This window comes from Choloepus didactylus, chromosome 10 (assembly GCF_015220235.1).
Source record: "Choloepus didactylus isolate mChoDid1 chromosome 10, mChoDid1.pri, whole genome shotgun sequence".
Lineage (NCBI taxonomy): Eukaryota > Metazoa > Chordata > Mammalia > Pilosa > Megalonychidae > Choloepus > Choloepus didactylus.
The window spans coordinates 93,035,338-93,058,997 of NC_051316.1; the positions used below are offsets into that span (position 1 = coordinate 93,035,338).

At 46.1% G+C, this 23,660-nt stretch overlaps 2 protein-coding genes across 18 annotated transcripts in view; both read right to left on the bottom strand.

The window, feature by feature from the left end:
• The window catches only part of ODF2 (outer dense fiber of sperm tails 2), a 35,980-nt gene extending 27,077 nt beyond the window's left edge, over window positions 1-8,903 (bottom strand). Inside the window, exons 1-6 of one of the 12 annotated variants that reach the window (XM_037797517.1) lie at window positions 8,740-8,847; window positions 7,371-7,602; window positions 5,902-5,992; window positions 4,926-5,042; window positions 4,511-4,636; window positions 264-434 (exon numbers count right to left, since the gene is read on the bottom strand). In XM_037797517.1, the coding sequence (XP_037653445.1) occupies window positions 264-434; window positions 4,511-4,636; window positions 4,926-5,042; window positions 5,902-5,992; window positions 7,371-7,402 (537 nt within the window). In that variant the 5' untranslated portion in view covers window positions 7,403-7,602; window positions 8,740-8,847. Of the gene's footprint in view, window positions 1-263; window positions 435-4,510; window positions 4,637-4,925; window positions 5,080-5,774; window positions 5,825-5,901; window positions 5,993-7,370; window positions 7,608-8,739 lie in introns of those variants that run through there. The other 11 variants (XM_037797516.1, XM_037797525.1, XM_037797513.1 and 8 more) reach the window with 11 other exon arrangements.
• A 10,644-nt stretch (window positions 8,904-19,547) lies between these two features.
• Window positions 19,548-23,660, bottom strand: part of CERCAM (cerebral endothelial cell adhesion molecule) — a 48,296-nt gene continuing 44,183 nt past the window's right edge. For all 6 annotated transcript variants that reach the window (XM_037797126.1, XM_037797128.1, XM_037797127.1 and 3 more), the window contains 5 exons: window positions 22,781-22,913; window positions 21,477-21,604; window positions 21,089-21,292; window positions 20,427-20,679; window positions 19,548-20,062 (listed from right to left, as the gene is read on the bottom strand). In XM_037797126.1, coding sequence (XP_037653054.1) covers window positions 20,427-20,679; window positions 21,089-21,292; window positions 21,477-21,604; window positions 22,781-22,913 — 718 coding nt within the window. In that variant the 3' untranslated portion in view covers window positions 19,548-20,062. The remainder of the gene's footprint in view (window positions 20,063-20,426; window positions 20,680-21,088; window positions 21,293-21,476; window positions 21,605-22,780; window positions 22,914-23,660) is intronic.

Below are 23,660 nucleotides of genomic sequence, written 5' to 3' on the forward strand. Positions count from 1 at the left end.
AAATGGGGACAATAAAAACCCCTAACTTCATTTGCTGTTATAAAAAAATCAAATCAGGCCATCCATGGGGAGCACCAGGCAGGGAAAACATCAGCCCTGAGATAAGTGCTCATTAAGAGGGTCATTACCAGTGTGGTGGTACCCTAGGTTTCCCCAGCTACCTCTCTGGGAACATCCACAGGTGGCAGAGAGGCAGCCTAAGGAAAGCACCCACCAGAAACCCACCTGGGCATTCCCACGCATCCTCAGGGCACCCCTCTCACCTCAGACTTGAGACAACCAACCGCATTCATTAAACTGTCAATCTTCTTATCATAATGGTTCATTTTACAGTGACCCGAGTCATCATCTTCCGTAGAGAGGTCACTTAACCGCATCACTGAGACCAGTTTTTCTGAAGATGGTGGAGTGATCTCTAAGCAACGAGTTGGATTCTGACAAAGAGGAAGTAGAGACACATGAACTCGTAAGGCAAAACCTAAACCATCAGTTCCACCATACCTGGGTGACCACTGGAGGCTCATTTATTTATTAGGCAGGAGAAACTAAAACAGCTAAATATCCAACAACAGGGATCCATGGAAGGAGGATACACTGCACCCATTTGATGGAATATTACCTATCCATTTTTAAATGATCTTTTTGAAGGATTTTTAACATAGAAAGAAAAAGCTATGTTACAATGTTAATTAAGTTAAATAAAAAAAGATGTAACAAATTGGCAAAAATATTAACAATACCCAAAGTTCAGGCAATAAATGTTTTCATGTATTTAAATATTTCATAAAGATTTAAAATCTTTTAACTGAACATGAATATGATAGTGGTTTAGTTAAAAGCATAGACAAATTTGGTGTAAAAGGTGTTTTAGGGACAAGTGGGAAAATTTTATAAGCTTTTAGGACTAACTGATATTTTGATTATGTAAAAATATTATTAGAACTATTTAGGGGTAGGAAAAGGTATGCTATCTGAAAAATACTTTAAAAATATTTCAACCTAAAAAATATTTTTTTTAGAAATGCATATGCCCCTCAGAAACATTTATGCAAAGCTGTATAATGCAGCTTTTGACTCCATTAAGAAAGATAGTTTACTCTAAGGGCCAGGGTTTCCATTGATATTTTTGATATACTGAACCTGACTTTCATTTTATAAATTTATTCTGATGTATTATTTGTATACTTCTCATTATTTGTACAATTCTTTGCCCTTCTTAAGCTGAGGTTGCTAAGCTTCTGTGTCAATTTCCAGGGGAAGATGTCGGCTATCAGGAATGAAGAAAGTGTTAACAAGGGTGTAAATGGAACTCACAGGGTGCAATAAAAAAAAAAAAAAAAAAATTTAAAAAACACATGTGCCTTTTGTCCCAACAATTCTATTTCTAGGGATTTATGAAAAAAGAAAAAAGAAAAAAAAAAGACATGACTCAATATTTCAATTTAAGACAAGGTTATAGCTAAATGTATGACAAGATGGTATTGGTTAAGTATATAATATTACGAATATACACACAATGGAATACTGCCTTAAAAAAAACAATGTACAATGTAAAAAGCGCCAAAATATCTTACACAAAAACGAAAGTTATAAAACAATAAGTAACATATGATCCTATTTTTACAAAAATCAAAAGAATGAGTCTATTCATAAGAAAAGATCAGGAAGGCTCCCCAATTAAGAGTTTACATGGGTCCTCCAGGGTGGCTGGATTAAAGGCTGTTTTTTTTTTCTTCTTTGTGCTGATTCGGATTTTCTAAATTTTCAACAATGACTATGTATTGCTTTTATAGGAAAAAAGGTTATTTTTAATTTTTAAAAGGATAATAAAATATATACATATATATATATACACATATATAGCCAGTATGATTATAACTATATATTTAAAAAAAAAAGAGAGAGAGAGAACTATGCAAAGGAAAAAGCGTGATAGTAAATATACCACAATATTAACAGTGGTTATCCTCTGTGGTAGAGAAGTAGAGGTAGTAAGCTTCTGGGGAAGGTAGCAAGGTTCTATTTCTTGATCTGGGTGATGGTTACCAAGTGTATTCCATTTATAAATATTCATTGAGCAATATACTTATGATGTGTGTACTTTTCTGTACTTTTCAACAAAAAGTTTTTAAAACTTAATAGCAGCCAGATTTGAGTAGTAGAGTTACAGGGATTGTCTATTTTTCTGTATTTCCAACTTTTCATAATAGAAGTAGATTGCCTTTCATAAGGGAGAGAAGGAAAAAACCTAGACCTTCTTCCTCCCAAAGACAATCTCATGTATCAGAAAGGGTTTTAAAATTCAAACAAAATCACACACATGCACACAGCAGCTTCTGTGTTCCATTCCTAGCTCCACCCCAAACTTCCACTCCCTCAGATCTTTTTCCTGTTGTCTACACTATGGAAAGGGTCAGGCTAAAGCCTCCCACAAACGAAGGGCCACTGGGAAATGAAAGGGGCTGGCCCAAGAGAAAAAGCATGCAAGAAGAAATGCTGAAAGATGTTGGACAAGTAACCTCTCTGGGTCCCTCCATCTCTAGGATTCTGTGGCCTCAGGAATGGAAGTGGGTATTGAGCCTTCCGGAGGAGACCATAGCTCCCAGCCACCCAAGTCAACAGGAAGTCAATTTCCATAGCAGCATATCTTTTGGTTTCTTACCTTGAAAACTACACTAAGACTTTTCTCTATTTGAAAAAACATTTTTAATTATGAAATGTATGCTTGTTATAAAGAAATTCAAACAGGTCATAAAAACTTTCCCCACATTCCACACCCCACAGATTATCACTGCTTATTGTTTTTGGTATATCCTTCCAGAAAATGTTATGCATATACAAACAAATGCGCACACATGCAAGGTTACAGACACCCTTTTTTGTGCAAAAAGGGCCAAAGCCTACATGCTGTGTAGCTCCATGCTTCATTTTCACGTATAAATATCTACCTTAATCTTTATAATGGCTACAGGGTATTCCATTGTATAGATATATCATAACTTAACCAATACCTTCCTGACAGACATTTAGGTTGCTGCTAATTTTTCTCTATTGCAAACACTACTGCAGCAAACATCTTTATACACAGACTCTTGCACTCCTCTGACAAGTTTAGGAAAATACCTAGATGTAAAAGAGCAGAATCAATGTTTAGACAGATGTTGCCAAACTGTCTTCTAGTACAGGTGAACCAGTTTTAAAGTCCTACCAAAAACATCTATAAAAGTTTGCTGATACCCTATATTCTTGCCAACATGAGGTGTTTGTAATCTTTTAAACTTTTATCCACTCAATAAAAATGATATTCATTGATTTTGTTTTTAATATATTGTTGATTGCTTTAAATTTAAACTTCACTGATTATTAGTGAGATTCACATAGTAAAAAGTCTAAGACAGCAGTTTAATTCCAATCTTTCTTGGACTTTATATATATGGTGGTCGAACACTTTCCATTTATTACCTAGAATACTCCCTAATCCCTTTGTCTCTCAGGGATAAAACTGGCAAAGGAGGGAGTCAAAACCATGAAGCCTGAATATAAATTTCAAAAGAATTACATTTATTTTTTATTTCTAATTTTAAAAGCAATATATTATAAGAAAAAAAGACTAAATCTTTTTAAATAGACCAGGCATTGTTATTTTAATGTAGGCCAGAGCCCTTTACTTGTCCTAATCATGAGATCTTTGTATAAAACAGGGCCAAAAGGCTTTTAGTCTTGTCTTATCATTGAGTTTTAGCATTACAATTGACTAGAAGGGGAGCAAAATGAGGGCAAGTCTGCTAGTTTGCAGATGTAAACCTAATGCCCAAAAGTGTATGGCACAGAGAAGATTCAGTAAATGTATGCTGAGGATGGATGGCTGGATGGGTGGAAGAATGAATGAATAAATAGATGGACAGAGAAGTAATACATGTTGAAGTGTGGCTAAAAAAAGACACCAGTTCTCTTGGGCACCTTGACAACTAATACTGAAGGCAGTAATTCCCAGCAGCTTTTTCTAAAAATGGTTTTGATGGAGTCTATGGAATATGTGCATGGTCTCTTATGGGGACTACCTCAAAAGAGGCGATGCTTCTTGGATATGTATATTCTGGTATATTTATTTTAAAGTATGCTTCAGATCCTCTAACAGTTATATGAAAAAAGACACGTGGCTCCTCACATAAAATCAGAGTGGCTAAGAATACAGCCTATGGAATGAAACACCCTTGGGTCCTAAACCCAGCTCTGCTACTTTCTAGCTTCGAGACTCCAGACAAGTGACTTCACCTCTCTAGGCCCTTCATTTCCTCATCTGTACGTTGGGATAGCAGAACCTACCAATAGCAGTGTTGCAAGGACTCAAGAAGATTCACGCACATGCAGGGTTAAGCAAGGTGCTCAGTAAATGGGGGCCTGTTGGGATGTCTCCAGTAGCTACAGCCAACCTTGAATCATACCACATTTGAGGCCTGCTAGAATCTGACCAGTCCGAGAAGAAAAGCCTGAACAAGAATGAGCTTACCTCCCACTTGCATCCCACAAGCCGGGCAGATGATTTTCCAGGGGGCATCCAAGGTACCTTGGTTTTCACCCGGACACTCCTCCGTACATTCACGGTGTCCCCTTTCATTCCACGCTTATGAGATTTCTGGGGAAAGGGAGAAACCCAGGGTCACTTCCTTGCACAGCTGGCCATGGCATCACTCTGGTGGCATCAGAAGAGGCCACCTCCAACTTTGCAGGGGAGCCTCTTCTGACTAAAGCTACTGCTGCTGCTTCTGGATGACAGGACTGCCTACCTTCCAACTGAGCAAATGACCTCCAAAAGGCAGCATATTTGTCTCGCAAATTTTTGGAGTTTGCAGTGCGAGGAGGCTGAGCTGGGAGGTGTCGCCCTAATCCACAGCTGTTACCTTGTCCCACTGGCATGCTCCTACCTGGCTGTTGGCCGCTGATGGTTTCGGGAGTTTTTTTATGTGGACATGGACAGGGGTGTTCTCATCCACGTGAACATGTAAGGGGGGAGTTGAAGAGCGGTCCTTCATGATTCGCTTCTGGCAGGCAGGGGAGGATAACACAAAAAAGGTTGATCTGTGGATGAGTAAACTGGGCATAAAAAACAGAGCTCACAGCCCCTGGGGGCCAATGAAAGCCTAGCCACCAAGCGAGCAGGACAGCTACCACCTAATGGCATGCAGGCAGGAACTGAGGAGAGTGCCATTCAGCAGGCTGTTGCAGAGATCCCTGCTGAGAGCCACCAGAGGGAGCCAGGTCCACTCCAGAGAGGGGTCTGCAAGATCCATCAGCTCTACTAGAGCCCAAACACAGACCCCAGGTTCCTCAGAGCTGAATCTCCATTCAAGCCTGCTGGAATGCATAGCTCCTACTTGGATTTAGTACAGCACAGCTGGAGAGCAGTGAAAGCTTCCACATGATAATCTGAACTGGGCATGCAGATTAGCATGAGAAACACATAAAATGGTTAGGGTGCAAAATGAATCAGGCAGCAGGCAGATAAAAAAGACAATGAAATCACAGCTAGAAGAAATGCTAAGGATGAGAAGATCATATAGATTCTAAAGAAAACATGAGTAGGACAAAAGCCCAGCTACAACCCCAACCCCTACCCCCTGCCCCTGCCAGCCCCTCTTCCCACTCCTTTTTTATTCTAAAGATTTTTGGAATTTGTCTAGAAGGAGAAGGTTAAGACAATTTCCTCATAAATGGCGGCAGCCTTATCACAGGCACACACACACAAAAATATCAGCAGATATGCAAGACAGCACCTAGCAAGGTACCCAGGCCATGACAGGTGCCCAGCAGGGTAAGGCAGCACCTAGAAAAAGCATACACAAGCATTTTTGGCAGGGGCAAAGACTGGAGAAGGCTGATCCCTGTGTGCACATCACCTACCGTCACAGTTACGCTGGGCGCGCCACAAGGTGTTCTCAAGACCTTTTTCTGCGTGAGACTCGTTACTCCGTTCTTCCCACACGATGGAAACCTGCACCCGGGCACAAGAACCGATTATAAGCAGCAAGGTAAGGCTCTCCTATCTCTTAGAGTTCCCGAAATTACACACTGCGTATCGTGGCTAACAAGTTCACAGCTAGGAGAACCAGTCAGGAATTACTTGACTCCCTTCACACTATCAATAAACATGCATGGTGTGCCCAGCAGTGGGATGGAAACAGGGGGTGATGAGCATCCGCATGACTGACCTTTTAACCTGCTATCGCATCACACATATTGTGACCTTTTGCTGAAGTCTAGTTGTCATTGGGAACAAAAAGCAGACTGCCCATGAGGAGCAACCAAGGTACTAGCTTGGCCAAGGGTAAAAGTACCCAGAAAGTGCCTTCAGCAGAGACAGCCTGGAGAAATGCCCAGTAAATGGCTGACATAAGACAGAGCATTGGGCTCAGGAACAAAAAGTCACTGTGACTAAAACTCACAAACATAAGACTAAGTATTCAGTAAGGAGCATGAAAAAGAATACCTACTTCTCAAAATATTCCACCTGCTGCCCTTTAAGCTCCTCTAAGAGCCAGGTTTGTTCTTTTTCATGTCATGTGTAATTCACCTTGCTTATGCATATACAGACTCCCCCAAACCTGTAAATATAGCAAAACTGTAATCTGCTCCAAAATTTTGACAGCAGTACATCCAAGAATTTCAGGATGGGAAGGGACTGTGGAAAGATCAGCTGGTTCATCCCACTGCCTCCTGGCAGCCCCCAAATATCATCTTACCCTCCCCACAAATGCTTGGAGAAAATTGATGCTACATAAAAATGCAACATAAAAATACACATTATGCACTTAGCCATATGTATATTATACCTTTAAAAAGAGAAAATTTATTGAACTCTACTAATAATTTAACCAAAGGATACCAAATGTGACAAGAAAGTTTTTTTTTCTCTCTCCCACTTACAACATTTCTGCTCCCTTAAACTCAGTAGATTTGGAAAATCTCTTTCCCTCAACAGGCTTCCCATCAAACCACGTTGATTTCATCAATACCTTGCTGGTAGCTCCTACATCATTCTTATTTATTTACACCTGGCCTCCTCTCAAAAAGGATCTAGGCCTAGTAATCCACGGAAACAAACCATTCCTTGGTGACTCTGTTTGCTCTCAGGAAGCTGTGGTACCTGGGAGGGGGGGGGGGGAAGGGAAGGAGGGAGGGAGCCAGGGCTGGGACTGAGCATGTGTGTGCTTCTTTCTATCCTTTAAAACCAGTTTTTTAATTTCTTGCACCAAAATTTCAGAACACATAACAGGGAAGCTGAAAAGAGAAGCCTCTAGCGAGCCTGGCCTGGGGGCCCCTGACCACCTTTCCCTGCCCTACAGAAGAGGCGCCCCCCACGTTGGCAGTACCTGGGGGAGCCGCCTGAGGATGAGGCAGACATGGCTAGGCATCAAAGCCGCAAAGGTGGGCAATTGGGTCAGCAGGCTCTGCTCAGGGGGACCCAGAGGGGCTTGTCAATGAGAATCTCAGGGGCCCGGCATCAAACGTCCTCTCTTTGAGGGGAGGAGGGTGGAAGCTTTAGGGGTGGCAGTTGGATGAAAACTTGGGAGGCGCTCCTCTACTGTCCAAGTCGCACAGCAACTGTCCTGCCAAAGTGGGGGGAGATAGGAGAGGCTGAGCGACCTGTCGGGTGGTGGGAGGGCGGCCGGTAGGCGGGTGGGGTCACAGTGGGAGTTCCCTCCCCACGGATACGGTAGGAACAGCAAGGCAAAAGAACCACTACGCCCAGGCCCCACTAGGGAGGGAAGGTGGATGGCTACTGGGGGAAAACCTGAAGTGCTGGCAGGCGTGCGTAGAGGGCGGGTGAGAACCTCTAGGCCCAAGTGGGCCCCCAGGGGCCGGAATCGGCGCTGGGCGCTGGAAAGATATTGGGGGCGGGGCCGGAGCAACAGTCTCCTAGGAGAAGGGGGGTTCCCAGCACAAGAGCGGAAAGAACCAATAGTATTTGAAGGAGGGAAGAGCCGAGGCTCCTGGGGAAAATGGGCACTAGACAGCTAGTCCGTACACCCGAAGATACACGCAAAATTCCCCTGGGAGCAGCAAAGGTCGGCTGGGATTTAATACCCGAGTTAGAGGATTAAACGCCCGGTTGTGCAGGGAGCGGGGAGGGACCCACGGGTGAGCCCCCTGGACGAGCAAACCCGCTCCAGCGGTGTTGGGGTGTCCCCAAGGTGGTTCCCGGGAGACAGCGCTGCCTACGAGGAGCGGGCAAATAACTGCCATGCGGAGATAAATCCGGGCCGCAGACCAGCAGGGAGGGAGAGGCGGACAGGGCGAATCCCACTGGCGGGCAAGAGGGCCAGGGGCCAATTTCCGTCAGTGGAGAGGAGGGACGACCACCCACCAGTGGGCAGGAGGGTGCCAATTTCTGCCCATAGAGAGAATGACGAAGCCCTGCCCGAGGGCAGCAGAGGAGGGAGCAGAGCCCTGCTGGTGACCAGGAGAGGAGGGAGGCCGCCCGGCCCGCCCGTTAGCGGGAGAAGAAGCCCCGCGCCAGGGGGCGGGGCAGGGGGCCAGATTCTGACAGGAGGGGGACGAGCGCGCTACAGGCTGGGGCGGGGGCGACCCGGCGGGGGCCGGAGGACGGGGCGACTCCGGCGGGGGGCGACCGTGCTGGAGGACGGGAGGCGGGGCGATTCCGCTGGTGGGGACTGGGCTTGGCGGCGGCCGCGGGGCGCCCCGGAACGCCCTCAGTCCTGCGTGCCGGCGGCATCTCACCAGGAGCGACAAGGCTGTGCCCAGAAACGTCTCCTTATGAAGTCGTTGAAGTCGGAGGCCAGGGTCGTGCCATGGAGACGCCGCGGCGGATGCAGTCCAGCTCCAGCGGCGACTCCTCCCCGCTTCCGCCTCCTTTTCCGACACCCGGTCGGCAGCTCGCCCATTGGCCAGTTCAAACCCCCCCGTGAGCCGCTCGCGTTTCGCCATTTAGGCCCAGCCCCTGGCGTCACAGAGTTGCCCCGCCCACAGGAAGCTCCGCCCACTTCCGGCCCACGCGCGCCGTCGTCATGGAGACGAGCGACGCCTCCTGCCCGGCCTAGCCTCGTCTTGCCCAGCCTCTCAAGGATTAGCTTCCTGCCTCTGCCATTTTTATCACCCTTCTTCGGTCTTCGATTCTTCTGACTCAAAAGGAGCTTTAAACCTCTAACCTGGACCCTTTGATACATATTGGGAAATTGAGGTTCAAACAGGGATCACAGAAGAAGTTTGTGACTAGAGCACACACCTAGCCAGGTCAGCTGCGCACCACAGGCCGGCCTTCAGTCAGCTGGCAGTGCAGAGACAGAGCTGGCTTCTTCAGACCACCCAGACTCTTACCCTTTCCTACATCCCCTTTGTCTTTGGCCAAAAAGGAGGAAGGGTCAACATCCCCCTTCTCCTCACCAGCTCCCTGTACACAGTGTGCCGCGGTGTGTACAGACCTGCTCCTATTTGTTTCCCGCCGGGCCGCCATCTCTGTTTCATTGTCAGCCACTCGTGAGGGGTTGTCACGTGACTCATGTGTCGCCCTGGATTCTGGGAGACATTAACATTCTCAAGGACAACCCTTACTGTACCTGGCCTCTCTTTCCTTGACATCTTCATCTCCAGTGACCTTTCCCACCACCTCAGTCGCGCACCCCAGGGTCACCCCAGGGTCACCTGAAATCTCCAAACAAACTTCCCTGCCTTCTCCGACTGACTAATGCCTACCACATTCTTCAGCTTGTGGTTCCCTCCATTCCTGTGACCCCTTAATTTTCTCCCTATTGAATAAAACATATTGACATTCAAGTATCTTGATAAAAGAAAAACTTTTTATGTAGCTTAGGGTCTGAGAAAAACTCCATGAAATGTAGGATCTCATAGATTCATTGAGCAATTCATGAGTGGGGCAGTGGAAAAGGGAAGCTCATATAGGGGCCAAGAGTAAAGCAAGGGAGGAAATGTTCTCATTGGCTGGCATTGATTCCATTTTACATGGGGGGAGGGGTCTTACAAAATGGGGAGCAGATATGCATTGATTAATATGGTATGCCTGTCCAATCTGTTAAGCTAACTCTACTGAACTGGAACGAGTTTTATCATCAGATGTTGCTTAACAGCAACCCTGTAGGATGTGTTCCATTTTCTTAGAAAAACTCTGCAGGTCAATTGTTTTTGTCTTCTGGAAAAGGGCCTTCAGAAAGGGGCCTTCTCCAGGCAATGTCCATTGTTGGCAGCCACTATACTTAACAGATCTCACAGCATTATTGAGCGATTCATGAATCAGACAGCATTCCATTTAGAAAGTAAAAGGGAACTCTGCAGAGGGGGTGAAAAGGAAGAGCTTATATAGGGCAAACAGGGAAACAAATGAAGAAACATTTTGATGGGCATTAAGTTTTCAGCTTACATGGGGGGGGGGTCTTTTAAAGTGGGGAGCAGATGTATATTGGTTAGTACAGCATACTTGTCCATTTTTAATAGGCTATCCCTACTGGACCAAGACCAGCTAATCACTACATGTTGCAAAAATTGCAACTTTGTGGGGACTGCTCCATTCTTTCTTAAAGTCCTGTCCTTGGTCAGTTTTATCTTTAAAAAAGTCCTTGCAAGGGGACCCCTCCATGCAATTCCCAATGTAGAGGGCCATTTTATTTTTATTTAACAATCTGAGTCCCTATTTTCAGTTATTTTGGGTATATACCTAGGAGTAGAATTGTGAGATCATATGGTAATTCTGAGTTTAATTTTTTGGGAGGAACCACGAAACTGTTTTCCACAGCAGCTACGTTATTTTACATTCCTACCTGCGAGGTATAAGGGTTCCTGTTTCTCTATCCACACCAACACTTGTTATTTTGTTTTGTTTTGTTTATATATGTAACAGCCATACTAGTGGGTGTGAAGTATGACTCATTGTAGTATTAATTTGCAATTCCCTAATGGCTAATGATATCAAGCACATTGTAATGTACTTATTGACCATTTGTATATCTTCTTTGGGGAAATGTTAGTTCAAGCACTTTTCCTATTTTTTTAATTGGGGTGTTTGTCTTTTGGCTGTTGAGTTGTAAGAGTTCTTTATATATTCTGGACATTAGACCCTTATCAAATATATGGTCTGCAAGTATTTTCTCCCATTCTGTGGGTTGTCTTTTCATTCTCTTCATAGTGTCTTCTGATGTAAGAAAGTTTTTAATCTTGATGAAGTCCAATTTATCTATTTTTTCTTTTGTTGCTGGTGCTTTTGGTGTCACATTTTAGAAACCATTGCCAAATCCAAGGTCATGAAGATTTTCCCCTATGTTTTCTCCTAAGAGCTTTATAGTTTTAGCTTTTAAACTTAGCTCTTTGACCCATTTTGAGTTAATCTTTTGTATAATTCTTTTTCATGAGAATATCCAGTTTCTCCATTATCATTTGTTGAAGAGGCTGTTCTTTCCCCATTGAATGGTCTTGGCACCCTTGTTGAAAATCACTTAACCATAGATTTGAGTGTGTATTCCTGAACTCTCAATTCTATTCTATTGGTCTATATGTCTGCCCTTATGCCACTATCACACTGTTTGATTACTATTGCTATGTAGCAAGTTTTTTTTTTTTTAATTCAGTTTTATTGAAATACATTCACACATCATACAATCATCCATGATATGCAATCCACTGTCCACAGTATAACATAGTTATGCGTTCATCACCACAATCTATCTCTGAACATTTTCCTTACATCAGAAAGAACCAGAACAAGAATAAAAAATAAAAGTGAAAAAAAAACACCCAAATCATCCCCCCATCCCACCCCATTTGTCCTTTAGTTTTTATCCCCATTCCTCCACTCATCCATACACTAGATAAAGGGGGTGTGATCCACAAGGTCTTCAAAATCACACTGTCACCCCTTGTAATCTACATTATTATATAATTGTCTTCAGGAGTCCAGGCTGCTGGGTTGGAGTTTGGTAGTGTCAGGTATTTACTTCTAGCTATTCCAATACATTAAAGCCTAAGAGGTGTTATCTATATAGTGCATAAGAATGTCCACCAGAGTGACCTCTCGACTCCATTTGGAATCTCTCAGCCACTGAAACCATTTTGTCTCATTTTGCATCCCCCTTTTGGTCAAGAAGATACTCTCAGTCCCACAATGCCGGGTCTACATTCATCCCCGGGAGTCATACTCTGCGTTGCCAGGGAGATTTACACCCCTGGGAGTTGGGTCCCACGTAGGGGGGAGGGCAGCGAGTTCACCTGTCAAGATGGCTCAGTTAGAGAGAGAGAGGGCCACATCTGAGCAACAAAGAGGTACTCAGGGGGAGACTCTTAGGCACCATTACATACAACTTTAGACTCTCCTTTGTGGTAATGAGCTTCATAAGGGCAAGGTCCCATGCTCAAGGGCTCAGCACATCAAACCACCAGTCCCAATGTTTGTGACAACATACGCTAGGGGATCAGCATTTCAAAGTTTAGAGATAGGCCTTACAATTCAGGGATAGAGTTAACTGCTGTAAGAGCTTACAATCTAGGTACTATTACAATTATTGTGTCCACGTTAGGCTATGTTCTAAGATTCAATTCTGAGTTTACACATTGTAGTTAGTCCATATTGGTGAGGCATCATTGGTCTCACCATGTTTTCTCCAACACTTTTACTCCTATATATATATTTTCCTACAATTTTATAGACTTATATTCACATACCATACATTTATCCACAGTGTACAATCAGTTGTTCATGGTATCATCATAAAGTTGTACATTTATCACTACAATCAGCATTTGAACATACTGATTACTACAAGAAAAATTGTTTTGTTTTTGTTTTTGTTTTTTTTTAGCAATAAGAAAAAATGTTAAAAAGAAAAATAACATGTCATACAATACAATATACTACTAAGGACAGCAAATAACACCACTACCAAGAATCCCATATTACTCCCCTATATCCCTTTCTCATATACATTTAGCAATGGCATATTGCCTTTGTTACATTTAATGGAGGTATATTACAATGTTACTGTTGACCATAGACTCCAGTTTGCTTTGATTATGTTTTTTCCTGAATACCATCCCTTTTTCAAATTTCTACATGGTTGACATTCATTTGCTTTCCCACATGCAAAAACATTTTTATATTTGTATATTTAGTAACAGTCATTGGCCACTCCAGTTTTTGCCACGTTATACAGTCCCAGTCTTTATCATCTATCGTTACCTCTGGTGTCATACATTCTCCTATCCCACCTCTTTCAGCTTTACTCACAGACATCTTTGTTCAGTGTACTTACAATACCGTGCTACCATCACACAGCATTATGCTATCTATTTCTGGATCTATGCGATCAATCCTAAACATTCTGTAGTCCTTCAGCATCAAATGGTATGTAGCAAGTTTTGAAATCAGGAAGTGTGAGTCCTCCAATTTTGTTCTTTTTCTTTTCTCTTTTTTTTTTTTTTTTTTTTTTGGTCTTGTATGTTCTTTTTGGTACTTTTGATTTTTTTTTTAATTTGTCAACTATATTTTCAAAAAGGCATATGCAATGCATAGGTTCAGTTTAAAGATTTATAATAAAATAAACACTGATGAAGCCACCACCCAGATTAAGAAATAAAAGCTCTAGAGCAAATTGAAAAATAACAACAGCAGCTCTATCTAAAATGTTAACATTGGCGATGTGATTTTCCTCTTTGTGTTTTGCTTTCAACAATGAACATGGGCTTCCCTTATCAGTTAGAAAAAAGCACACATGTAGAAGGAGCTGTCAGGTCCTGCAGGAGGGCCCCAGCCCAGCTTGCAACTCTCTACAGGGGATACCTCAGGGGGGCTAGGCTGTGGCTTTTCCATCTGCCCAAGGGCCCAATTAACAGTTCTTTCCATCCAGGAACACCTCCTCAGTGTCCTAATGCAACTGCTACAGTACTGCCCTGGGGAGAAGGAAGCTGCGCTCCAAAGTGGTTCGGGCTTTTTCTTTCAGGTAGCCTGAGAAGAAAAGACCATGTGGAGTCTAGGCCCTGACGGCTGGAGCTGAGTGAGAAAATTCCCCCAGACTAAGTCAAGGCTTGACCCCTCTTGGATCTTCTGAACAATGATCCTGAGTTTCTAAGGTCAGATGGATACTGGACTCACCTGAGAGCCCTCAGTGTTGTTCCCCAAACCAGTCGTTCCTGAAGTGTGGTTCGTGGACCAACAGTATCAGCTTCACCAAGGAACTTGTTAGAAATAGATTCTCTGGCCCTGCCCCAGACCTACTGAATGTGAAGCCTGGTGGGTAGGGCCCAGCAATTTGTGTTTTAACAAGGTCTTGATGATTGCTCCTAGTGAGAAACTTTGTTTCCATAAACAGGTGATAACATTTAAACCATTTTTAATCCTTCAGAATTTTCAGACAGTTAAAATTACAGTTAAAGACTTGAACAACCCTTTCCCTTATTTCATTGACAAATGGAATGTTGAAATTCCTGCAATGGATTTAAAATCCAATGGCACTTTTCCGTGTTAAGAATTTCAGAATAAAGATGAAGCTCTAATGTATGGAACGGGCATTCATCATTAATTCTGTCACCTGCAGCACCCTCAGAAGCCTGTCAGAGGGCAAGTCAGTGCAGACAGGGGTAGTATGTCCTTTGTGAAAAGAGCTGAGGAATCACCTGGAGCTATGCCTGCTAGGAGCACAAGCTGCACTTTGGGCACAAGGGACAAGACTTCTCCTCTGGCAAGAGATCCATGGGCCCCCCTGGCCAGCATGGGCAGTGGTACCCTCTGTGGCTGGCTGCTTAAATAGAACTTCAAGTGGTAGAATGCCACCTTGGCCACCCAGCTCACCAACTGCAGGAATCACGGGCATGCCTAGGACCCTGTTCCACCCAGGGCCACCATAGGCCTTGGCCAGCTGTCCTGAGGACCAAGGGATCAACATCTAGAGACTCACTTGCCACAGGTGCCATGGCCCATTGACCAGGAACTGAGCCTCAGAGGAAGCTGACTCCAACCTAGCTTTGCAGATGAGTCTGATTGGTCTAGGTGTAATCCCACCCCTTTGTCAGTAATGGTCAGCAATCAGTTTGGATATGGGTACATGTCTTAGTTTGCCAGGGTTGCTGTATGTAACAAAGTACCATAGATTTGTGGGGTTAAAACAACAGAAATGTATTGTCTCACAGTTCTGGAAGCTAGAAGTCTGAAATCAAAGGATCCGTAGTGCCATGCTTCCTCTTTCAGGGAGGATCTGTTCCATGCCTCTCTCCTAGCTTCTGGTGGATAGCCAGCCACTCATGGCATTCCTTGGCTTTTAGGGCCTGACTCAATCTCTGCCTCCAACCCATGGCCATCTCTCTCTTTGTCTTATTGACTGTGTCCAAATTTCCTCTGCTTATAATAGGACACTAGTCATATTGGATTAATGGCCCACAAAAGATGAGTTTGACCTCATTTTAATGAATAACATCTCCAAAACTGTTATTTCCAAATGAGGTTACATTAATGGAACCAGGGATTAGGACTTTAATGTATCTTGGGGCAGGGGGTGGCACAATTCACCTCAAAGCAGCATGTGATCCAATTTGGGCCAATGTGGAGGAAGAAGTTTGTTGGGGACAAACTTTTAGACGTGACTCTCTTCTTTACACTGGATGTATTTCTGTGCCAGGACATGACATGGGGAATGGAAGTAGTCATCTTGCCACCAGCCTGAGGATGAAGCCAATACATGGACCGGAAAGACTCCCAAAGAAGCAGAGCCTGGGCTCCCGGATTAAGTCAACCTGAAGCCCACCTCCTCTCTGGACTTCTAGTTATGTTAGTCAATGTATGTCCTTATTGTTGAAGCCAGTTTGAGTTGTGCTTTTTTGTTCCTTGCAGCAGAGAGCATCCTTACTCAATGCTCTGGGATAATCACAAGATCAGATGATAAAATAACAGTGGCATTCACTATGCATTACCTGCACATTGCAAGGCAATATTATATCATTTTGCAGTGGAGGTTTGGAGAGGGCTAAATAATGTGCCCAAAGTCACATGGCTTCTATGGGGGGCTAAGAACTCCAATGGAACATGTACCACGTTCCAGAGCCCATGTTCTTCATCCCAGTTATCATGCCAGTGAGGAAAGAGGCAGAAAAACGTTAAAAACAAAGGAGCTCAGAAAGCACAGCAGCTTGGGACCATTTAGCAAAGTGGCAGACAGCCTCTACACCTCAGCAGGCAAAGAGCCCAGAGGCACTTAACAATATTGAGTTAAGAAGAAAAGGTACTACTTGCTATTTAAGAAGTCATGAAGCAGGTTTTTAGAAAAACCATCATCTTAATGGGTTTTAAAAGATTCGCAATGGTTTGAGAGTGTCTTATAAAGTTAAACTAACCTCTTGACCCAGCCATTTTTCTCCTAGGTACTTACCCAAAATAAATGAAAAATTATATCCAAAGACCCATGCCCAAATATTTATAGGAGCTTTATCTGTAATAACCCCAAACTGGACACAACCCAAATGTCCGTCAACGATGAATGGATAAATTGTGGTAGATCCATAGAATAGACTACTATGCAGCAATTAAAAAGAATGAAATGTTGATACAAGCAACAACATGGATGAATCCCAAAAACATTATGCTGGATAAAAGAGGCCTGACACACAGGAGCCGTGTGTGCCACGAGCATTAAGTGGATTGATATCAGCCTGATATCTTCTCTCCACTTGATTCAATCTGTCCTCTGTTATAGCAAGTTTTCCAACTGTCAAGTTGGAATGCATGATCTTTTGAGAGAACAAAAATTGGGCCTGCATTTTCTGAGAGAAGGTGCAACAGTTTGGCTGAACCTGTCCCACTAGGGTTATTGTGTGCTTGGCTTAAGGACTATCCAGTGTTGAAAAGCCTGTGCTCATTTCTTTGAAGGATCAAGAATTATTATTAGAACTTTGCAAAATGTATAACATTGTAGTCTTCCTATCTGGAGAAAGAAAATAAAATCCATTAAATAAAAAAAAATTAAAAAAAAATAAAAAAAGAGAGGCAAAGACCATATACTGTATGATTCCATTTATATGACAAATTAGAAAAGGCAAAATTATAGGAACACGGAGAAAGGGAATAGGGACTTAATGCTTAATGAGTACAGAGTTTCTGTTTTGGGTGATGAAAATGTTTTGGTAATGGATGGTAGTGATGGTAGCACAACATTGTAAATGTAATTAACACGACCAAATTGTATACTTGAAACTGGTTAAAGTGGGAAATTTTATGTTGTATATCTGTTATCATAATAAAAATTAAAACAACAAAACAGGAACAAAAAACAGTTCAGTGGTTTTCAAGAGCTGTGATGAGAGAAAGGAATTGGCTGCAAAGACACAGAGGAAAATTTTGACAGGATGTATTATATTCCATATCTCCATTGTAGTGGTGGTGACAGGCCTGTACCCATTGTCAAAACTCATCAAACTTTTACAAAGTAAATTTTACTATATGTAAATTGTATCTCAATAAAACTGACTTAAAAAAATGTATTTCTCTATTGGCCTGTAAAGTGATGAGCTTCGGTTCTGCCAACTGTTAGAGTCACTGCTGAAAGGGGCGTGGACCAGACACAGTGAGCTTAGCAGCGGTTCCCAAACATATCTGCTCCTTAGAATCATTTGTTCAAAAAACAGGCCTCACCTACAACCTACTGAATCAGAACCTGACGGGGTGGGCGTGGAGGGACTTCAGGGTTAGGACAGAGGATTCCGAGCTTCTTTCTCCAGCCCAGACCTGTCCCTGAATTCCAGACTCAGGTATCCAACTGTCACTTTACATCCCTACCTGGAGCTCAAATTTAGCATGTCTAAAACAGTTCCTGACCTGCCTCCAATCTATCTCCACCCACATTCTTCCCCATTTCAGCAATAACTGATCTATTCTTCCCATAATTCAGGCCAAAAACCTCATCTCAATTCCTCTCCTTCTCTGAAAATTCTGTCTGCTCTACCTTCCCACCACCCCCACAGCCACCACCATGGTTGAGCCACCATCATGTCTCATTTGGATTATTACAAGATTCTAGATTGGTCTCCCTAATTCTACCCTAGCCCCACCTTCAGTTCATTCTCAGTATGAAAGCCATGGAGATTATGTTAGAATGTGAGTTAAATCATGCTACTTCTCTGCTCTAAACTCTCCAGTGGCTCCTTGTCTCAGAGTAAAAGCCAAATGGCCTCCAAGGCCCTCCCTGCTCTGGCTCCTTGGCTCTTCCTGGCTCACTGTGCTCCAGGCACACTGGCCTCCTTTCAAACCTGCCAGGCCTGCTCCTGCATCAGGACCTTTGCATTTGTTGCTGTCTCCCTGTAATGGTCTTCCTTCAGATATCCCCATGGTTTGCTACCTCACCCCCTTCAAGCCTTTGTTCAAATGTTACCTTCTCAGACCACACTTATCTCCTCCCTCCTCATTTTTCTGTAATCTTTACTTACAAGTTGTTGTCTGTCTGTCTCATGAGAATGTCAGTTCCATGAGAGATGCTCAATAAATGTTAATCGAATGCAGAGGGCACCTGAAGCCTCTGGAGAGGAAGTGACTCTCAAGGTCACAGCCATTCACAATCAATGTCTTTCATTTTTGGAACAAACAAAGCATCAAGCCCACAGCTCCAGCCTGGAGACCTTTCCACAGCAATGCCAGGTCCTGGAACCAAAGCCAAGACACCTCATCCCCAGGACAGAAGCAAGGGAGGGCTCAGCCTCAGGGAGTGCCTGTCAGATTCTGCTCACATGACCAAGCAAGGAGCTGCCATGAAAGAGGGGTGGGAATGGGGCTCCTCTGAAGAAGGAAACCTGGAGATGCCATGCCATGGTCCTGCAACTGGAGGCCAGAGCAGCCATGGCCAGAGCAAGGCATCACCTCCCCCCGACTGCCTAAGCATGGGTATTGGAGGCAGTTGCTGGGCCAGGAAGCCAAGAGTTTCGGAGCAGGAAGAACCTGTGAGCGGCTCATCAGCACGGGGGCAGATATCAAACGGCCCCTGCTCCCTTCTCCGTCCTCAGCCCAATGCCCAGCAGAGGGCACCCTGGCCCAAAAGGTCCAGGCTCTGCCACCTTGCACCCTCTGTAGGTCATCCTGATTAGGACTGGCAGTGAGCCCTGGATATCTCCCAACCCCTCCCAGGAGAGAGACCATTCCTCATAGCAGGCCTGGGACCTAAGCCAAGCTTCTAGCTGCACAAGAGAAAATGCAAAGAGGGGAAGCATCAGCAGCCCCAAATCCGGCCTGGGCCCACACTAACCAGCTCATTAATGACCATGATAGCCAAGGTGAGGCTGGTGATGACATCAGTGATGACGATGACAGCCCCATGAGTGAACATTCACTGTGGGCCGGGCTCTGGGCCAGGCCACTTTATACCCATCCCGCCCCTGCTTGACCAATGAGTAGACTAAGGCCCAGGGAGGGGATGATGCCCACCCAAGACCACCCAGTCGGTGGTGATGCCAGGTCACCTGGCCCCTCCTCCACGCCACCCTTCCCCTCTCTGCCCCTCCGACTGCTCACCCAGAGAACGGGACACCTCCTATTAGTAAAGAGGCTGAGTCATGGGTTAAAAAGAAAGTGCAAATACCATCTAGCTTTTATTGAGGGCCTAATGTGTGCTGGGCACCGGGTCTGTAAGGACCCTCCTCTTACCTCCTTGCACTTCCCACTGGCCAGGGGAAGAGGCTGGGCCCAGACATGAGGGACCCAGGTGTCGAGCTGGGGAGTGGGCTATGGTGGAGGTAGAAGGGGGCAGAGTGGACCCAGTGGTTGAGTCCTCAGGGAGGGAGCGCAAGGCTCTGATGTCTGCCTAGCTTGAAAGGGAAAGCTGAGTCAGGCTGGGCAGGGGGAGGGGACAAAAGAGTCCTGTCCTTTTGCTCTGTGACTTTCAGAGCAGGGGATCCATCCCTGCTGTAGACTGGGGGAGGGGTCCAGAGGGCAGAGCAACTGTGCCTTAGGTGGCAGCCAGGTCTCCACTGGGTCTGTGGCTCTTGGGGGCAGCTGCTGCCAGCAATCTCCTCCTCTTCTCCTTGGGCAGCTGTGCCTGCTCCTGAGCGTTCTTTTAGCGGGTCACACCTGGACCTGGTGGGACACGGAGAGGCAGGAAAAGAAAGAAAGAATGAACTCGAGTCGGACAGTGAAAGACAGAGATAGGAGCCAGGAACAGCCAGAGATACAGACAAAAACAGAGAGAGACAGAAATACAGACAGATAGAGAAAAACTAAGAAAGCCAGAGACAGGCCGAGAGAAAGAGAATGAGCTAGAGGTGGAAGAGAGAGCCAGAGACAGTCAGAGACATGAAGAGATACAGATGGAGATAAAGCCAGAGAGAGAGAGAGAAGATAGGCTAAAGGGAGGAAAACGGAGACCCAGGGCCATGCCAAAGAAGAGGAGAGAACCAGGCCCACAGGGCTGGGCTTCCTCTGGCCCTGGCTTTGCCCTCACCTAGAGCTCATCCCGAGGGTGGGGACGGAGGCTGTGCCCACTGCTGCCAGCCAAGTCCAGGCGGGGCCCGCGCAGCGTCTTGTGAGAGCCGCTCCAGCTGACAAGGCGGCCACTGTCATCATCCCAGAGGGAGGATGTCTCGGTGTCACTGAGCCACTCGGCATCCCCCGCGTAGTGGGTGGGGGCAGCAAGCAGGGGCCGGGCAGAGAAGGCTCTCAGGTCCCGTGGCCAGAAGTGTGCCTTGTACTGCTCACTGCCAGGCGGGAGGGCAGCTCAGGAGGGTGCAGGCAGGCCCCCCTCCCAGACCGCGTGCCAGTCCAAGTCGGGCACCTCACCTGCCTGAAGCCTCTCAGTGCCCTCCCCATCTAGTCCTCACAAACAGTCCTGAGAGGTGAGATTTCTATTATCCCCACTTTCCAGATGGGGAAACTGAGGCTGGGAACAGGGAAGTCATTTGACTGAAAACCACTTGGGCAGCACAGGATTCACACCCAGGTCAGTCTGCCTCCAGGGCTACTCCTTGGTGACCTGAACAAGCAACTTGGCCTCACTAGCCTCAGTCACCCCAACTGCCCAGTGAGGCTTGCTGTGGTGGATACCTCAGAAAGGATGACCCTGCTCTACTGGGCCCCCTCCCCTGCTCCCGTCTCACTGAGCCTCACTTGGGGTGCTGGTCAAACATGATGGGCAGGAACTCATCCACAGGCAGCATCCGGTGCAGGGGCTGGGAAGCCAGCAGCTTGCGGGCACCTGCCAGGCTCAGGGTATATGCCAGCGTCCAGTAGGAGTACCCGGCTACCACCAGGCCTGGCAGCCCTTCCACGGCCACCTCCTCCTCAGGGTTCACCTGCTTCCGGCCAAGGTAGCTGCAGGTGACACCAAGGGTTCCAGGAGTCATCAAAGGTCCTGGGGCTATCACAGGACCCCTCTCCTAATCTCACTTCTACAGAGCCAAGCTCAGGAGGGGGGCTGGCCAGGTTTTCCAGAGGAAGAGGCAGACCTCAAGAGGCCCACCCCTCTCCCTTGCCCCTGGGGGCCCAGGCTGCCTACATTAAGTCCCATGGGAGTTTCTCTGCCTCCACCTCCTCCATCAACCGTTCCAGCCGCCTCTTGAAGTTGCTCGCAAAGCGCACATCATCCTCAAACACCATGACCTGGGCCAGGCCCCTGGCAACCACCTGCGATACAGAGCGGGGTGGGGGGTGCCCTTCAGATTTGGGCTGTTCCCTTCCCACGTGGCTGAAGGCCTCAGGCTTTCTCTGGCCTCAGTTACATTCCAAATGTGCATCACTCAGTTGTTCAAAAGTCTGCTGAGGCTCCCAGTGCCTGAGGACCAAACTCCCAATGCCTCTCTCTGGCATTCGGGTCCTTCAGGCTCCCTGCACCTCCTACAGTCACAAAGGCAACCATTAACCTTTGCTTCCATTCATTAGGTGCTGACGACACCCCAAGAGCGACAGTGCTGCTGCTTATCTCAGAAGGCCCTTGGAAGGTGGGAAACATGATGACCCCCACTTTACAGATAAGGAGACAGAGACACAGGGAGGGGAAAGTACTTGTTCAAGGACACACAGCCAGGAAGCAGCAGAACCAGGATTTGAACCTGGAGCTGTTGGCCTCCAGGGCCCGGATCTTTGCTTCAACCTTCTGAGCTCTCCTAGAGGGAAATGAGCAGGGTGGGGGAAACCCTCACCCCCCAGCATCCTACAGGAAAAAACACTTGGTGTAACTTCTGGAAATTTGAAAAGGATAGGAAATCAGCGCAGTAAATGGTGAAATATAAGTCATCGTTCAATTTTTTCAGGGACAGTAAAAAGCAAACATGAATATAAATATAAACAAACACACATGCATGTGTATTTTGGCCACAGGAGAAAATAAAAACAAGGAATCTGTGCACTGTCTCCTGGAGGAGTGCCCCTTCCAGAACCTAGTTTCCCTGTTCTCTACAGCAGGTCCAGACCTCTCTCTGGGCACCCACGCCCCCAGGTACTGGGCTGAGGCTTCCTGGCCAAGCACATGCCAAGCTCCAGGCTTCCTTCTCTCTGTACCCAAATCCTTCCTGCCTCCAGGCCCTTGCCCTCGCTGTTTGCCTCTGCCTAGAAGGCTCGTCTCTGGGCTCTTCAGCTCCTGGCACACAGCAGGTGCTCAATAGAGACTAAACAGAGACTGTAGAATGAATTAGGGTGCCCCTCAATGGAGCCTGGTGTGGTGTTGAACACATAGAGGTTTAAAGCTTCCAGGTGGGGTCTTTGTACTGTATTAATGCACTTGTTTGCTTGCTTGAGTGCCAGGCATAGAGCAGCAACTGGGAAAAACTGGTCCCCACTCTCCCTGAAGGGTGGGGTCCTCACCTCTTTCCAGATGGAGTAGTGGCTGAGGAAGCAGCCCACCTCGCCCTTTGTCAGCGTGCGGCCCGAGTAGGGGTCCTGGTAGCCAGGGAGCAAGCCCACGCCAAGGCTCCTGATGACACTGCTGTTGAGCATCCTAAGGGAGATGGGCATAACAGGGTGCTCAAGTGACAGGTGCCTGTGTGTGTTGTGAACAGCCACCTTGGAGTCTGGTGTGAAGACCGGACCTGGGGAAGCCAGTTATGGGAGGGCAAGGGGTGCTCTTCAGGGGTAGGATGCGGCAGCTGCCTGAAGGGGAAGTACTCTAGGATGGATATGAGGAACATGGCAGATACTTCTCAGACAGAGGCCCAAGCAAAGGATGGACAGTCTGTGGCTGAAAGGGCCGGGGGTGTGGAACAAGCAACAGCAGCCATATCGGGCAGCATGACCTCTGGTGGCTGGAGGAGTCAGGGGCCTTGGGTTCTCCAGGGAACATGGCTGGCCTGCCCCACCCTCACCCATCAGGGCCTAAGTCCAGGACAGAGGACAATAATCGTGGTAATAATGAAGACATATGACACTTTGGAATACTTCCCATTTGTCAGGCCCTGGATAACTCTTCACTGACCTCTATAAAACCTTAAGAGGAAAGCACAATTCTTTGCCATCTTTCACATGAGGAAATAGGGCTCAGAGCTGGGGGTAGCTTGCTGGAGGTCACACAGCTGGAAAGAGGCAGAGCTGGAACCCAAGCCTTGTGGCTTCAGACCCTGGGCCTTAGCCACTTCTTCCTACCACCGGTGGCCTGAGGAGGACATCTTGTCCTGTACTCATCTGCCCTGGGACTCCCTGAGACAAGTATTACTCAGTCCCTGCTGAAATACCTCCTGGAACAGGAAAC